This window comes from Pseudorca crassidens, chromosome 5 (genome assembly GCF_039906515.1).
Source record: "Pseudorca crassidens isolate mPseCra1 chromosome 5, mPseCra1.hap1, whole genome shotgun sequence".
NCBI classification, from domain to species: domain Eukaryota; kingdom Metazoa; phylum Chordata; class Mammalia; order Artiodactyla; family Delphinidae; genus Pseudorca; species Pseudorca crassidens.
The window spans coordinates 124,085,770-124,103,896 of NC_090300.1; the positions used below are offsets into that span (position 1 = coordinate 124,085,770).

At 35.5% G+C, this 18,127-nt stretch overlaps 1 protein-coding gene across 2 annotated transcripts in view; it reads right to left on the reverse strand.

Moving 5' to 3' along the window:
• Positions 1–18,127, reverse strand: part of TMPRSS15 (transmembrane serine protease 15) — a 130,669-nt gene that overhangs the window by 58,667 nt on the left and 53,875 nt on the right. For both annotated transcript variants that reach the window (XM_067737288.1, XM_067737287.1), the window contains 5 exons: positions 14,643–14,748; positions 14,215–14,365; positions 11,541–11,676; positions 3,347–3,436; positions 693–818 (listed from right to left, as the gene is read on the reverse strand). In XM_067737288.1, the coding sequence (XP_067593389.1) occupies positions 693–818; positions 3,347–3,436; positions 11,541–11,676; positions 14,215–14,365; positions 14,643–14,748 (609 nt within the window). The remainder of the gene's footprint in view (positions 1–692; positions 819–3,346; positions 3,437–11,540; positions 11,677–14,214; positions 14,366–14,642; positions 14,749–18,127) is intronic.

An 18,127-nucleotide genomic window follows, 5' to 3' on the forward strand; every position in this document is an offset into this window, starting at 1 on the left:
TTGGTAGTAATTGAGCAAGATATTAGCCATTATACTTGATAGATTTTTATTATATTAACATGTATTTTATGATCTAGGTATAATAATTTCCTGTAGAATAGAACACTTTCCCCCTATGTCTATTTAAAAAAAATAATGATCAACAGATGTTAGGGAAAAATCAACTTGCTCAACTTTTGACTCATTCTCAGATACTTATATAGAAGCAGCTAGTACTAGAGACACAGACAATCAAAGTAATAGTGAAACTTAAAGTAAAAAGCATTTAAAAATTTTGCACAACAAACACAATTGTTCCTCTAGTTTGAAGTGAAATAAAACATAATATAATAGCTATCTTTGGAAATACGATTTACACATAATGCATAGAAAACTGCATAATGGATGTTCTTAGCTTTTAGTCTCTAAAGTGTAATGCTTATTGTAGTAAATTAATATCAGCTGGTAGGAACTGCTGAATCAAAACTACGAATCCTCGTTTGCCAAGAATGCTTCAGAAAAATACCATTCTGTCATCATTGTAAACACTCCCCATATTGGAAGTGTGACATACAGTTTGACATGTTACTCTACTGCTGTAATTTCACTTTGCTAGTTGTAAAAGAGTGACTACATTTATTGAGAAATGCTCTCTCCATCAGTCCAGTGTCTTGAGCCATACAACCTTCACAATATTTAAACTGGAGACTTACCTAAGAGCAAGGAATCATCTCCTTCACCATCTCTGATTTCAACAATATCTGCAATATTTTCTAAGTCAAATGCTTGAAAGTGAAGTTGAATATTTTTTCCCTTTTGTGCATTTAAATTCCAAACACCTTAAAAGTAATAAATAACAACATAGTTTAAACATAGTTCTTTTGATTTCTCTTCAAAACTTCAATCTCTTGAGAATTTCAAATTACTTTCAAAGATTTATTTCATTTTATATAAACCAATATTACAAGCTGTTTGTGTGTGTGAAGAAACATTTTGTCTATTCCAGAATATTTGTAGTAAAATTTCAACTAAATACGAAATAATTTACTGTAATTGAATTTGCTTTATTTCATATAAAATGGAATACTTTAATCAAAGCTTGCCAATAGGCTTTTACTCCTACAATCTAAAATTTATGAATGTCAAAGATGTGAATATTCTATTTGCATTTATTTTATTTCCATGACTAAATGCAGAGGAAAACGAAGTGATTAAAATGCAATTTGTAGGGCAACTAAACTTTAGTATTTCTTTAAGCAATTGTTGCCATTATTTATATGTGTCATATGATGGTAGTTCCTTTTGGAACAAAACAAAACAAAATTACTAGCCTTAGTAACAACAAACACTCCTTGTTCTTTATTGATTCCTTAAAAGATTTAGTCTTTACATTTTGTTCTAGGTTCTTTCCTCATTCTGCTTGAGTGTTCTCATTCACTCTTAAGGAAATCATTTCATCAACATAGTAATGACATCTAAGTCTTTATTTTCTACACTTTTTTTTGAGAAGCAGATCCATTTATTCAATTATTTACTGTGTACAGATGTACGTATCTCAAATTCAACGTGTAATACAGGGAACACTCAATTATCTCTTTCCCCAACTCATTCATTTTTTCATTCTTCCTATCTTGGTGAATAGCACCACTAATCATCTACTCATAGTTTCTATACCAGAAACCTCTGCATCTCCCTTGATGTTCTCTCTCCTACTGCATCCAATCAATCACCAAGGCTGCCAATACTACCTCCTATATCCCTGGAATCCTATTTCCTTCTCAGTCTCCACTGCCACTATCTGAGTTCAAGTCACCTTTATTTTTCATCTCCTAATTGTTGATGCTGATGGCTCCCTTACCACCTGTCTCTGATTCTACAGCCAGATGGATCCATCGAAGATGCAAACATGATTTCATCACTATTTTCCTCTAAACCATTTAAAGTTTCCTTAGTGCTCTCAGAATAAAATCCAAACTGCTTAATGTGGTGTGAAATACCTTCACACTTCATTTGTTATTATTACTTAACTTTGCTTGAAAATTCAAGAAAAAAAAATCAAGGTCTTCTACCTCTGAACTTTTTGTATGTTAGGTACCTCTCATGTCCCTCCACAGTCTCCTGCCTTTGCACTTATTACAAACAGTACCTTAGACATTTTGTGATGCCTGACAATTTATCTGAATCCTTATGTAGACTGAATTATGTTTGTTTCTTCTTTACTTACTTCAGTTCCTAACAGATGAAGCATTCAATAAATATTTGTTGAATAAATCAATAAATTTAATAAATTTCTCCAAATTGTTCTTTCAATGTTCTGCTTATTTTCAGATATTTTTAAATCATTACTTTGTACAAACGACACGTTTAAAAGATATTTCCAATGCGAAGAAGAGATGATCATCTCTGGTTCCCCATACAAGTCAAATTAGATTAATGGCTGTTTATTTTTTTGGAATCAGATATCTCCCTATAGTAGTGACTCTATTATCCTATCAAAATAATACTTATCTCTGGATCATTTGAAGGAAGAAATGACATTTTCTAATGACACATTTTTCACTATCATTGGGGCATTTTTTTCACTGGTAGAATTTTCCATTTAGGTTGGTGGTGTTATGGATGGCTGTGAAAGGCAGGGGAAGAACATGTCTGTTTCTCAGAACTACTGGAGTGGAATCTTTGTAGGATGGGCCTGGGAATCTGCATCTTTAACACAGACAATCTCTAAGCAGCCTTATGAGCTTTTCTATTTAGGACTAATGACCTAGAGACAAGCTTTTTATGGTTTTAGCATACTAGTCTATTCTCTCTAGACTTAGAATATTTTAGTGATCCTCTTTATTAGTTCGTCTTTTATATCGGGAATCTAATCACATTACTATAACTGCCTGCTTTATTGACCTTAGTCTATATTTATAAAGGGTGTGTATGTCACAACTGGCTCTTTGCTTTTTATACTTTCCACTGACCTTATTCTATGGAATTGCAACTTTGTTATGCACACCATAAACATTATATGCATAATCAAGGGGAGTGGTGTCTGGGGTAAGGCTGCCTCTTTCACTTACTGGTTTTATTCAACTTTTAAATTTGAGAAATATAATAATATCATCTGTTTTAAAGAATTATTGTGAGAACTGTCTAAAATAAGGTATATAAAGCATTAGTGCAGTGACTGGCATAAAATAAATGCTAAAAAGTTAGTAATTAATTATTGTTATTCTTGTTATCATTCTATTAAACAATCTCACAGATGTGGTAGTTGTATTCAGATACAGCAAATTTATAATTACTTTGCTGTGTCAAGGGGAGAATGTAACTTTGATATATACATTTGTTTCTCATGGCTGGAAAAGAAATGACTTACAGAAAGCCTGATTAGGGTAGTTGTTTGGAAAGTTCATAGACATGAATGTTGTATTTGGCTCCCACAGTTCAAAAGGTCCTCCACAGTCCGCTGAAAAGGAAAGCATTGAAAAATCATTAGTAACATATTGTTTATTTCAGACATAATACTATATGCCCATAAATTTCCAATTATATTTCTTGGAATACTGGTTTTGACAGATACATTTTAGAGTTTGTGTAAGGGAAAAATATAGGTTAACAGGTCTCTTTACTGAAGAATTTCTCAAAACCTTAAATATTCTTATGTTCTTTGTGATTCTCCAAGAAGGCATAATAGTATTCAGCATTTCCCAAAATTATTTAGGCAAGAAAACAATTTTGAAAGCATCTTTTATAAATAGGCTTCATGAAATAAGGTATCAATGCTCTACTGTAGAAAAAAAGATGAAACTTCATAATAGAACAAATCTTACATCTGTCACTCTCTTATGAGAAGGGCTAGTAAATTACTAATCCTGCCATTTCTTGTTATTTCTTCTTTTTTCCTACTTTTTTTTCAGTAGAGAAGAAGCTTCACCATCCTGAATATTGTATTGAGGCATTTGACTGTCAGGAAAGGGGGATAAAATCTCTACCTTCTAGATAATTGGCCTAGACTGTTCAGGAGTCAATTTGGAACTGAACTTAATGCAAATTTATTAGAAAAAAATAAAGCACAGATCTTCCAGTTAAGAGTATGATGCTTCAAGTGGGTTAACTAACTTTATGAAATTCTTAATCTACTTTATTTATCTTGCTTATTAGAAAGACATTCTAAACGAATGTAAAACTTCATCAACCACTTTGAGTATCCCAGTTCTATCTTATTTTTTATTACCATGTTATACTTAAGATCAAAAGAATAAAAATAATCTAATTAGAAGAATATATAAAACTGAGATAAGTAGATAATTTTTCTATTATTAAAGGTAGACGATAATGGTATTACTTCCTCCCAATAACACAGAAATCAGATTAGAGGAGGGAAAAATTAAATGTCTCTACATCTACAGCAGTGATTTCCATCAGATCCTCTTGTTTGATCCCTCTTTTACATGTCATCTGCCTCATTTATGTAGATCCTTTCAATTCATGAGCACCTTTCAAGTTTGTATGTAATAATCTTCTTAGATTTGGGTTTTATGATATGTACAACGGGACAGAGAGAGGCAGTTGCTGTGGCTCAAACTAGTATCATTGCCAACATATCCTGTTCTATAAGGTTTGGTTCTGTAAGGGCTTGGTCTACCTTATATGCCCTCCTGCAACTGACTTGTCCAGAACCAGCTGAACTTAGCAAGAATAATAAAATCTTTTTAAAAAACCTTACTGTTTGCAAAGTTTCCATGCACATTGTCTTATCTGGAGAGAGAAGGTGGTGTATAAAGGAAAGATGTGTTGGAGTTGGTGGATTAAAACTATCGTTCTGAGTTAGTTACTTTTCTTTTTGAGACTGGGTCTTCTCATATATAAATTAGATATATATTAGAGATTTTCAAGGTTGTTGTAAAAATCAGACATAATTTATGAAAAGTGCCTACACATTACCTGGCGTGCTCAGTCCTGGTTGTCAGTGCATTCTTGTGAATTAGGTAATTACTATGACTATTTCAATTTTCTTTTTTAACATCTTTATTGGAGTACAATTGCTTTACAATGGTGTGTTAGTTTCTGCTTTATAACAAAGTGAATTAGCTGTACATATACATATATCCCCATATCTCTTCCCTCTTGAGTCTCCCTCCCTCCCACCCTCCCTATCCCACCCCTTTAGGTGGTCACAAAGCACCTGCTTTGCACCTGCTAATGGAAAATTCGGGCATCGGAGGTGTTCTGTTATTTGCTAATGCCAAGCATAACCACTTAGTGTCAAAGTCAAGGCTTCAACTCAGTTAACCTCAAACTCATCTCACAGTATGTTACTGTCTGTTATTGGGCTGATTAAACAGAATCATTTCAACCATCTGGTCTGAGCTATAGGCAGGGTTTAGGCTGAGTCTCAGTAAGTGGCACTTGGTGGGTATGTGACAAGGAGAAGGAGGACAGAAGGGAACGTGGATGAGAGCACTAACAAGTAAGGTCAATGATGGACAGACCTAGAAGGAAGAAAGCAGTGTACACAGGGTGCTGAAGAAGACATTGGAACCAAAGAAAGAGTGATAATTCGGAACAAGGGCAGGTTCTCCACTGGGAAAGGCTGAGGGAACTGTGTACTCCTACAGCAGCAGTTCCTCCAAGGCAAATCCTCTCCTCGATTGTGCAACTTATTGTCTTGACAAGATTTCTGAAGAAGCATCCACTACAACCCCTCAACTCCCACATACACACAACTCACCTAACTTTAGTAACTCTAAAGTGCCGTGAAATGCTTTCTTCAATCTTCAAGAAAACTAATGATGAGGGGAGAGTGTAACTGCAGGGACAAAAATAACACTGCTGATTGGTGAGGGGGAAAGCCAGCTCTTCTTAAATTTAGCCATGGCCAGTGTGGCCAGTGGGAGTGTTGTTGTTTAAGCATCATTCTCATTTCTCTTCAAGGAAAAAAAATTCTAAATCGTATACTCCTCATATAGGAAATAACCAACAATTTGGAGAATGTATTGAGTGTTCACTTCTCTGAACACTTGATGGTACATTATATTATATGCAGATGAGTAGGTAGGACTTAAATAAACACACAACCAGAACTAAAATATTGTCAAGTGTGATTGTTAAGTCTGTCAAGGCAGGCACTTGACTTAGCATTTCTCCTCTGAATAGAATTCTTGGAAATCCAACCAAAAATATTTTAAAAAATAATAAAATATTTAAGAAGTATTTTTGAAATACATTTCAAATATAATTTTATGTCAAATAAATGATCAGTAAGTATCTCTGACACTTGGTCTTATAAGATTGATAAGTTACTCTCTGTATATAAACGACTGTAAGGAATTGGCAAAAACACTTTCAGCCATTCTAAATATGATGACACAATTTATTTTAACGGTGGTGTTGCTATAGCGGAGATGTAGCATGTACTTCTTAGAGGAGCCAAAGACTCATGAAATGTGATTCTGGAGAGCACAGTCCTGCTGTGTCATTTAATAAACCATCTCCACCCACAGAATGAGAGTTAAATAGTTTGCCTGATACAGGGAACTCTTCAATTACAGTTGTTAAATTCTACCATTGTTCTTTTTCTTAGAGCTGTTCTCTCAAAGATTTGTATTTTGATTAATTTCTTACTATGCCAGTAGGAATCTTCATGACATGCAATATGTAAATAATATGCAGTATTTTGCAAAATGGCTGTCAGGAATAGATATTTTCCTCGAGGCATGTCATTTTTAATCCATGCTTAAACCTCTGACATAAATGATATATGTGTCAATGTGGAGGCATTTACTGAAGGGTGAAAAAAAGGAGAGTCCAGCTTTCACTTACAGTAAAAGGGTTCAAATTAAAGTTATTTATGACAAGATATTTAAAGCAAGAAATAAGGATGATAAAAGTAGGTTTCTGATTGCTACTTTTTTTTTAAGGTTTTTTTTTAATGTGGACCAAATTTAAAGTCTTTGTTGAGTCTTCCACACTCCCCTGCATTGGAAGGCGAAGTCTCAACCACTGGACCGCCAGGGAAGTGCCTGATTGCTACTCTTATGTGAGGGAAATAATAGGTGCAGTTTAAGAAATACTACCGCACATTGATGTTTGAATATGTTAAAAGTGGCTAATTTTCAAAATCAGCAGTTTTTTAAAAATAATCATAGTAATAGATAACAAGTCCTAAAGTATTACAGACACAACAATTTTAAAAGTTTAAGTGGTAATATAAAAAGAAATTTTGGGGTTCAGTTTGTCAAAATTTATATTTCCATTAACAGGTTATAGTGACCAGCTACGATACAAATGTTTTTATTAAATTTGTGGCAATAAAGTTCAAATTTATATTCCCTGTGGTTTACATTTTATTTATAATCACTAGCCATCTAGCCAATAATAGATCTAATAAATAGGCTGTTTTGAAGGTAAAAAGATGAAAACAAGAGTAGCCAAAAACATACTGATGTAGGAGCATATGAGGGCAGTTAATTTGGAATTTGCTAAGGGTATCAAATCATACTAATGATATAAAAGGCAAGCAGCTCTACATGACCATCAATTACATGAGCGTTAAATTGGTACTGATTCATTTTTACATGAATAACTAAAGTTAAAGATCATTTAGCTCTAAGTATAATATCAAGCCTATAAACTCTCCAAATTAACTTTTATTTTGCTTTTGGAAATGGAAAGTGGCCTAATAATGGCCAAATAGAGTGAAACTATAGAAATAGAGTGACTATTACAATAGTTAAAACTAGCTTATCCTTTTATTTTTTTTCCGTAACTAGTTTTAACAGCCCAGAAATAAGCCAGGTGCTGAAAGGTTGATTTCTTTTTGTATATACCTATTCTATTTAGTAGGTGCTTGTCATGAAGCATTCCAATTGTGTTGCAAATTGGCATTATATTTGTGTAATGGAATGTTTACTTTTTAAAAATGTTCTCAATACAATCCCCACATTTAAATTATTTGTGCCAATGTCACAGGGCAAAAATCATAGAGCTGATGCAGCAGCAAGTGATTAAAATCACATGATGGAAAAAGCCCTGCAGTTATGAAAACTGAACTTACATTTCCCCAAACAAAGCACAACAGAACAACAGAGAACAACAGAGAACAACAGAGGAACAACAGAGAAAAATGGCCTTAGCTCGTCAGTTACTTGATTATTTTCTTATTTAAATACTCTATAAGAACCAAAGAAAAGACTATTAGCCAGTCAACCATGGTTTCCCTTTGTTTCTGCTTAAACAAATCAGTGATCTGGAACCAGAAAAGTTTTGCTCAGGTAAGAGTTTCGCTGAACCAATTGCAAAGGGCATTAGAATGAAATTGTTCAGAATGCATTTGATGGTAATTAGCATTTTCTGCTGTGCTAAATATTGCCCTGAAGTGAACCATTTGGAACCTGGAACAAATACACTCTGGGAAAATTCTAAAGTTTATATTTTAAAATCAGATGGGTTATTCTACCGTTATAATTTCCCTATTGTAAAAATATGCAGGCATATCATGCTTCCTTGACATTGAGGTATTATATTTTTCTCTTTCTGATTGGAAGAGATAGGAGGACTGTGTGGGTTAGACAGATACATTTCTAATATGAAAAATCATATTTAAAGTTTTCTTTATATATGTATGACTTTACATATGAAAGTTATCTCAAATTTTCTATTTTATACAGTGATGAGATTTTGCTACTTTTAAGATATTGAGCCTATGAAACTATGTTACTTTCACCTGTAAAATTTTTTCTTCTTGACCACTTATTGATGAGTAGAACATGCTGGCAGAAAGGATTATGAAGACAATCTGTTTTTTGTTTTTCTTTTTTTTTAACTTTATTTTTTTATTTTGGTATGCGGGCCTCTCACTGTTGTGGCCTCTCCCGTCGCGGAGCACAGGCTCCGGACGCGCAGGCTCAGCGGCCATGGCCCAAGGGCCCAGCCGCTCCGCGGCATGTGGGATCCCCCCGGACCGGGGCACGAACCCGTGTCTCCTGCATCGGCAGGTGGACCCCCAACCACTGCGCCACCAGGGAAGCCCAAGACAATCTGTTTTATTAAATGATTGCAATATCAAAATAGCAAGATGTTGCTAATATTTGGTATCTATAGCAATTATTTATCAAACCAGCAGTGATTTTAATGATTATAATATTTTGCATGAAAATGTTTCATATAACAGACAGGAAGGGAGTGGGACACATACAAAATGAAGTGAGACAATTATTATTATTCTTTTTTTGGCGGTACGCGGGCCTCTCACTTCTGTGGCCTCTCCCACCGCGGAGCACAGGCTCCGGACGCGCAGGCCCAGCGGCCATGGCTCATGGGCCCAGCCACTCTGTGGCATGTGGGATCCTCCCGGACCGGGGCACGAACCCGCGTCCCCTGCATCAACAGGCGACCTCCCAACCACTGCGCCACCAGGGAAGGCCGAGACAATTATTTTTAAACAACACTGTGAAGCCCAAATTATTGTGTTCATGTGGTATTTTATCCATCCCTAGCCCCACCATTATTTCCAAGCTTTAGTTCTGGTATCAGAATTTTGTTTGGCAAAAATGTTTAGAACATACAGCCGAAATAGAGAGGGAAAGACAATGAGAGAGGATAAGTTTATACCTAATAGTATTTGTTGATGATCTATTTATGCAATGTTAAGAATCAGTCAGACACCAGTGAAGCAAAGGTGAATTAGATCCAGAATTTGGTGTCAAGAAAACTTCTTGTCACAATTCTGTGGGAATGCATGGTAATTTCCTGTTTTTGTTTCAATTTTGAGTGTCATTCTCTCTTAAACTGAATGCTTCCTTGAAGGTTTTTCCAGCTCACACTCTCTTCTCCAAAGTCTTCTATCACTTAATCCTCTCATTTACTACTTTTAGGGGCACATAGTTATATATTGCTTTTAATATTTATTAGTTTGTTAATTCATTAATATTATATATTATTTCATGTATCAATGGTTATTGCTACATCTTACATTTCTTGTGCAGTGCTTTGTATGTAGCAGATATTTATAAAATTCGAATGAATGCTTGAAATATTGAGGAATATATGTATAACTCATACATGCATCTAAACATGTTAATACACATGATGGTAAGTATAAATTAGCCTTTTGGTGGGATGTAAGTGCACATTCAATATGGTGGCATGGGACAAGTATGACAATGTGATTACTCTCCTCCTCATTTGTCATACATTCTCAAATGCCAGTCATTTGTCTTTAAAGCTTTTGAGTTGTTAAAGACACTCATCTGAAAAGTCAGTTTTTGTTTAACTTAAAGATTAGAAGCATAGGTGGCGCAGTGGTTGAGAGTCCGCCTGCCGACGCAGGTGACACGGGTTCGTGCCCCCGTCCAGGAAGATCCCACATGCCGCGGAGCGGCTTGGCCCGTGAGCCATGGCCACTGAGCCTGCGCGTCCGGAACCTGTGCTCCGCAACGGGAGAGGCCACAACAGTGAGAGGCCCGCGTACCGCCAAACAAACAAACAAACAACAACAAAATTAGAAGCATAAAAATATATAATTTTTGAAGTAAAATCAAATTTGGATAGGTTGCCACCTGATTTGCTGATGTGAATATGGTTAGAATTTCAAGTGTGCTTGGCACAAAAGGGGAAATGGAAAAAGTGCTGTGTTTTATGATAAAACAAAAACATCTATGAGGTTCAACACAAGCAAAGCTGTACAGCTAGATGAGCTTCCTACCACCATAATCCAAAAACAAAAGGGATGTTTTTGCATCAAAACTACAATGTAGTGAAAACATCCCAATAGAGGGACAATAGGTAATGATTGTTTCATATCATTTATCACTACACACACACACACACACATTTCATTTGTTTGTTTATTTTGGTCAGATCCCATAGTCTGAAAGTGGTATGAAGTTATTGTCTCCTTTGGCCTAATAAGATGGTTGATAATGTACCTTTTGCTTCTGAAATGTCATGTTTCAAATTTAAGAGCACAGGTAGATACAGGCTCCGTTTTGTTCCTTTGAGATAAAAGATTCCATAGCACATTGGAAATCCTGGGCATTGCTCTTGCAAGGCCTTACAAAAAGGCACCATGACAGGACAAAAATCTTTTGTGTGATCTAGGTATATTCAAAGTCCAGACCGAATCATTATTGTTAAATTATTCTGAAAATAGGCTTGGTGAGTTTCAGCCTTAAGTAAACTCCTCTTGAGATTTTAATGTCACTCTCATAAGAAGGCTATGAGAATCTTAAGGCTTCTTCCCAAAAGACTATAGGCCATGCTACATGGCTAATACAGCATTAGTTTGTATTAAGTTGAAAACAAAATAGAAATAAGCACTTTGATTATTATCAAAAATGAAAATTTAGTAAAATTATCATAAACATGATGCATAACAAAGTAATTTCATTGTGAATTTTTATATAATATGTAATATTTTACTAGTATCCATTTTACTTATATTTTAAAGGTTTTGATTTTCAGTGAAAATAATAATACTAGGGAAAGATAATAAAAATGTAAGTCAGAGAGAGATCTACCTGAAAATAGTAATAACATAATTAGGAAAAATACATGTTAAGGTTACTTACTAGGAAGTGCTGGCAGAGGAGTTGGGACCAAAGTTGGTTCTGGATAAAGACTCACATTGCAAATCCCATATGTTAGGCTAATGTCATCCAATGCTATATCACTCAGGAACTGGTTTTTAAATGCATTAAAAGCAACCTATAATTCATAGAGGCACATAAAACAATTCTGCTTTAATCTTTTCTCATTGATTCTTCTTGTGGCCCAGTATTCTCTGGAGAATCAATACTGCCATGCCCAAGTAAATGTGGACAAGTTATCGCAAAGTGAAATATTGCTTTTCAGTGTCCTTCAGCTGAGCCCAGCTTCCTATTATGTGCTCATACTAGTCTAAATTTTCACTAGTGTCTTCTTTCTTTGTTAGGCAACATTGTCACAGTTTCTGTCTCTAGCTCTTTCTTTCGTGATATTGTCATACTCCATTCCACTCCGTCACATATACACATCATCTGGCAGGGGAGATCAATCTTATTCTAGGTTCGTTCCCTAACAATATTAAAAATCCGAGTAGCTGTCTGCCTTCTTAGAGCATACAATCTTGAAGAGAAGACACACTGATTAGATAATTTAAATGAGAGAAGAAGGAAACAAGAGAAAATATGAGTATGATATAGTTGTTCAGGGACAGCTGGTACTGGTCATAGTTTTTACCCAGGAAGCTGGTGTGGGATATATTGTGAGGGTGATGCTCAGAGGACACCAACTCAGACTTGGGAGAAATGTCCAGTGGTCAGATGAAACATATTAGGTTCTTAAGAACAGTGGGTATTTTTAACTGGACTTTCCTGAATCCTCTCCTGTCTGGGAAAGGAAAGACATAAACTGAATACCTGATATGCTAATTACTGTGCAAGGCACATTGTATACATTATCTCTTTTACTTTTCCCAACACTAATGTACAGTCATCCATTCACTCATTTGTTCATTCATTCCACCTACTTCATGATAGACACTGTTCCAAATAATTGTCCTCTCCCTTTTATGTATGCACAAGCAGAATGTCAAAGATACTAAAGTAACTTGTTCAAGATTTCACAACAAAGTGGCAAAGCCAACGTGCAAATATCTGTAGAACTTGGTGCTCTCACACTGCCTGATGAACTAACTTTGAAAAAGTGGATGCAGTTTTATTACTTTTTTTTTTTTTTGCGGTACGCGGGCCTCTCACTGTTGTGGCCTTTCCCGTTGCGGAGCACAGGCTCCGGACGCGCAGGCTCAGCGGCCATGGCTCACGGGCCCAGCCGCTCCGCAGTATGTGGGATCTTCGTGGATCGGGGCACGAACCCATGTCCCCTGCATTGACAGGCGGACTCTCAACAACTGCGCCACCAGGGAAGCCCCCTTTTAATTACTTTTAAGAAACGCTTGGTGAGTTGAGCCAGATTTGGTCACTAAAATACTTAGCTCCCTGATTCTGCCATCTCTTTGTTCCTTCATGTTCCATTTTCCTTAACCCTTCCTTGAATTATCAGAAAACAAAGGTGGAGAAGAAAACGTCACAGAAGTATAGAATCAGAAGAAAGAGGATAAGGAAAAAGGAAAGGAAGAAAAAAAGAAAGATGGGAGGAATACAGATGAGGGTCATTGATTATCTCCTGCCTTTTTTCAAGTCACAGGAAAGCACTGAAACTTCGCTGATGATGGTGTCTGTCCAAATATATATCTTCTGAAAGTTATATTCTCTTGTCTGAAATTACCCAACTAAAACATTGTTAATTTGGTCAAACGATTAGCCTGTATTAGCCTACATTTTATTTTTTTAAATTAATTTATTAATTTTTGGCTACATTGGGTCTTCATTCCTGCACACAGGCTTTCTCTAGTTGTGGCGAGCGGGGGCTACTCTTCCTTGTGATGCGTGGGCTTCTCATTGGGTGGCTTCTCTTGTTGTGGAGCACAGGCTCTAGGTGTGTGGGCTTCAATAGTTGTGGCTTGCAGGCTCTAGAGTGCAGGCTCCATAGTTGTAGTGCATGGGCTTAATTGCTCCTGGGCATGTGGGATCTTCCCAGATAAGGCTTGAACCCGTGTCCCCTGCATTGGCAGGCAGATTCTGAACCACTGCGCCACCACGGAAGCCCCTATCCTACATTTTACTTGCAAACACCCTTAGGAAAAAACACGAGAAGCTGTTACATGAAAAATTAATTCACCCTAACGTAAAATAAATGATCAGAGACTTCCCAATGAGACGGCTCATAGAATTTGTTTCTAAAGGAAAGATATGCGATTAAATGGGGCAGGGTGGATGGATTCTGGTGGGATGGATGTTCTAACAGGAAAAGATGATTCCCTAGAAAAGTGCAGGGCTAATCTAGGTGGTGTATGTGAAAAGTTGCAAGACCTAGTTAGGCAGGGGACATAGGAAAACACGGTTGGCTTGTACTAGAAAGTTGCTGAAGAAAGCTGAAATATCCTTCAAAGTTTCTATGACTTTTATGGCTCATTATAAGTAGTCCTTTCATGTAGTAAATCGTTCCTCAGTAAATGGTTTTTAATAAGTCAATGAATAATTGAAAATAGAGGCACTCAAAGATAATAAAGGAGGAAGATTAGGAAAGTAGGGTGACTTGGCTATACCCAGAAAGTAAATTAATTTTTTCACCATATCACCATAAACTGTAATTGTACCACCATTTTTATAATACAAATACATGATTATAAAGCGTTTTGCCAACCTTAAATTCCACTGTCTCATTTAATGTTACTTGTCCATAGTTCCAATTTTCTCCATAATTTCCTTCCTTTTGGAAAATTGTCTTCTCCATGTTTTGGTCACTGCTGATATTAATGCTTAGTTTATAGACATTTTCACCATACATATAATACCTAGTTTGGAAGCAAGCAAAAATGAATGGATTCCTACAACATTAGAATATATATATTTTAGGGTTCTTCTAAACCCTTCTAAACTCAAATACCCCCTTTTATCTTGGATGAGGGAGTTGCTAGAGAAAAGGAGGGAGTTTCCCAGTATTTTGCTACTTTATCAGCTGGAAAAGTAATGACTAATACATTAAAACTTGGGACAACACCTTAGTAAAATTTGAGCCTGGCAACGTTACTCATTAAATAAGATGTTACTTAATATGTGTTTATAACATACCAGAAACTAAGGCAGACTGGTTCCAAAGTGGGGTCTAAAAGGAGACTTAAAAGTCCTACTCTTTCTCGTCTCCCTCCTGGTCCAGTTGGGGTGGAAATGTAAAATCCTGTAAAAACAACAAAAATTGTTTACTTCACTTAACTATTAGCATATTTGTTGTGTGAGCTATATCATTCATAAGCAGGAAAGCACAACTTTAAGATGAAAATATAAGGAAATGTATTTAGGTACAGTGGAAAGGACAATGGACTGGAAGCCAGAAGACAGCTTCCATAACCAATTGTTATTTAAGAAAATCACTTCTCAACTCTGGACTTCCCAATAGCCTTGAATTGGAAGGATATATCAAAGTCTGAGTTACTATGAGTCCACGTGACTGTTTCATCATATTATTATGTCCAAATACCACTTTAATTCCAATTTATTAGATGTTTTGATTAATTCACTCCTTTAGAAACAATCAGTCCATTAAGATATTAAGTTATGCTAGTGGACTAACGCATGATATAGGCAACTAGTTAAGTACAAATTCGAAGGCAAAGTTAAGTGTTTCAAAGAAGGTCAGTTTTTTATTCCATCGCCTATACTGTGTTTCTCTAAATAAGAAGTGACCTGATTTTACAACGGTCTTATCTTCCATATTCCTTTGAATGATAACTAGTTAGATCACAGAGGAGCAGGAAACATGCTAATCCACATAAGAGCTTTCTAAGTAGCTCAAGCCACTGCATAAAGTGCTTTCTGGTCTGGAATTCATTCTTGCATCCAATGATTTGAGTCATCTGAAGTGTGGGAAGAGTTGTTGGGATGAGATCTCTTGAACGTTTCCTTAGACAGATTTAATTTTTTTATTTTTAGTCTGCAGCTCATGTATTATGACAGAAAGCAGGAATCATGAAACCGAATATGATGTAAAGCAAATGAAATATTGTACAAATTTAATTTTATTGGAATGTAATTTTTTATGAAATGCTGAAATTTAGTGATTATTTGAAAGCAATCATCTTCTCTCTTGTGCTTTCAAACAGAAGTTGTTGTTTTAGGACATTTTCATAATTCCAAAAAGAAACCCATGCCCAACTGCAGGCACTCCCCATTCCTGTCACCCTTCTTCCAGCCTCTTGCAGCCACTAATCTACTAATCTAAACCTGTAGACTTGCCTATTCTGAAGAGTTCGTGTAAATGAAACCATGCAACATATGGTCTTTTGTGAATGACTTCTTTTATTTAGTTAGTGTTTTCAAGGTTCCTCCAGGTTCTAATGTACTAGTGCTTCATTACCTTTTATGGCAGGATAATATTCCATTGTAGGCATATATCACATTGTAAAATTTATCCATTCACCAGGTAGAGGACATTTAAGTTGTTTCTGCTTTTCTGGATATTTTGAGTAATGCTGCTATCAACTTGTTTTTATGAAGATGCTCATTTTCATTTCTCTTGAGTATGTACTGGGGAGTAGAATTGCAGGGTCATGTATTTAACTGTATTAATAATGTTAAACTCTATGTTTAACCTTTCAAGGAACTACAAGACTGTTTTCCAGAGTGACCACACCATTTTACATTCCCACCAGTAGTATATGAATATGAGGTAACCCTTGTTATTGTCTGTTTTTTTGATTATAGCCGTCTTAGTAGATGTGAAAAGTAACAAATTGTAGTTTTGATTTGTATGTACCTAATGACTAATTTAATGATGTTTAATTTAATGATGTTCAGAATCCTTTTATGTCATTGGCCATTCATATATCTTCTTTGGAGAAGTGTTCAAATCCTTTGGCCATTATTTGTCTCTATTATTGAGTTTTGAGAGTTCTTTCTATATTCTGGATAAAATTCCCTCACCAGGGAATATGATTTTCAAATATTTGATCAAAACATAAAACTTTCTAATAGTTTATCCCATTCTGTGGGTTATTTTAAAAATTTTCTGATGGTATCCTTTGAACCACAAACGTTTTATATAGAAATTTTTATAGTCAATGCTATGTATAAAATTCAGACCCGTTTATTTATAGCATGTGGAGTAAGGACAAGACACAAAGAAAAATGCTAATAGAACTGCCAATAGATATATCAATGCATATTTAGATCAATGAGGCAAAAATTATTCAGAATGAGTATTTTATCAAGGTGAAATCATCATCAAATATCTTACTAAATGTAATATATGCACATCATTGGATTTAGATTACAAAAGGTAAAATAGAAATGAATGTGTATTTAATATTTTATAGTATTAACATACTACTCACACTTTGTATATTGTTGTGATATTTCATGAGTACTTATTTTAGCCATGTAGTTAGTGTTCAATTATTCAACCCAATAAAAAGTAGTATAGATACAGAAGACATATTCCAGAATCAACTCTCTAAATGTCCAACTCCAAGTCCCTTTTGAGTTGCTTAGAGTATAGTTCTAGAGGAAATAATTAAAATGCCACTGAATGCCATGAATAAGTACTGAAATGGCTACGCTATTCAGAAATATTTCTAGTTAGCAGCAATTATATAACTTAAACACACATCATGCTCCTATTTATGTTTGGCCATGTTCACAATCAATTAGTTATAATTAGAAATATTTTGAATTTACTGTTTACCCATTAAACAGTAATAAACTTGGGGTTTTCTGTCCAATTAAGGTATCGTGATGTTATGAGCTTTGTATCATGGTTCAGATAAAAAATCTGTGGCATGAAAAGAAAATAGTTATAATACCTAACATTTATAAAGCATTTTTCATATGCCAGGTATTTTCCTAAGTTTTTTTTCCAACATACTAATTTAATGTTCATAACATGCCTCCAAAGTCAGGTTCTATTATCATTGACCCACTTTCCAGATGAAGGAACTGAGATAGTAGATAGATAACTTGTCTAAATGGCAGAGCTCAAATTTAAACCTAGCTATGATATCAGGGTCTCTATTTTAATGATCTTTACTACTACGCTATGCTAGCCCCCAGGTGTTAGAAAAATTATGATTTCACCAAGAAAGGCCAATAAAAAATGTTTTCTTTGGCTCCACTAGCTCTTTTGTGACTCTTCCATTTCTTAAGTTTTCACATGTTACTAACCTCATTTTCCCTGAACGTTCTGAAAAAACAGGCCACTGCTGAGCATCCCAAGATGCTGCCCTGTATCAGGGCCACCGTCTCCGCCAATTCCCTTTGTTTCTGAGAAGTACAGAGAAACTGAGCATTGAAAAAACAGAGATTCAGGAGTCGGTGCTCCACTAGGAGAAACTTCTTCAGAAGGACTCAGAAAGTTAAGGGACTTGGATGTTCTTCCCTAAAGCAATGTTAATTCAAAGTTTATCTGTTTCATAGAGACTTTCCTGTGATTTAAAGTGAAGGTAAAAAACTAAAAAAACCTTCATGGGTAAGAGGAACAGCGGGAGAGATTTAATTCCCTTCCATCTCAGAGGCAGAATGTTCTGACACATAAAAAAGCAGGCTGGAAGAAAAATGCCCCTTGT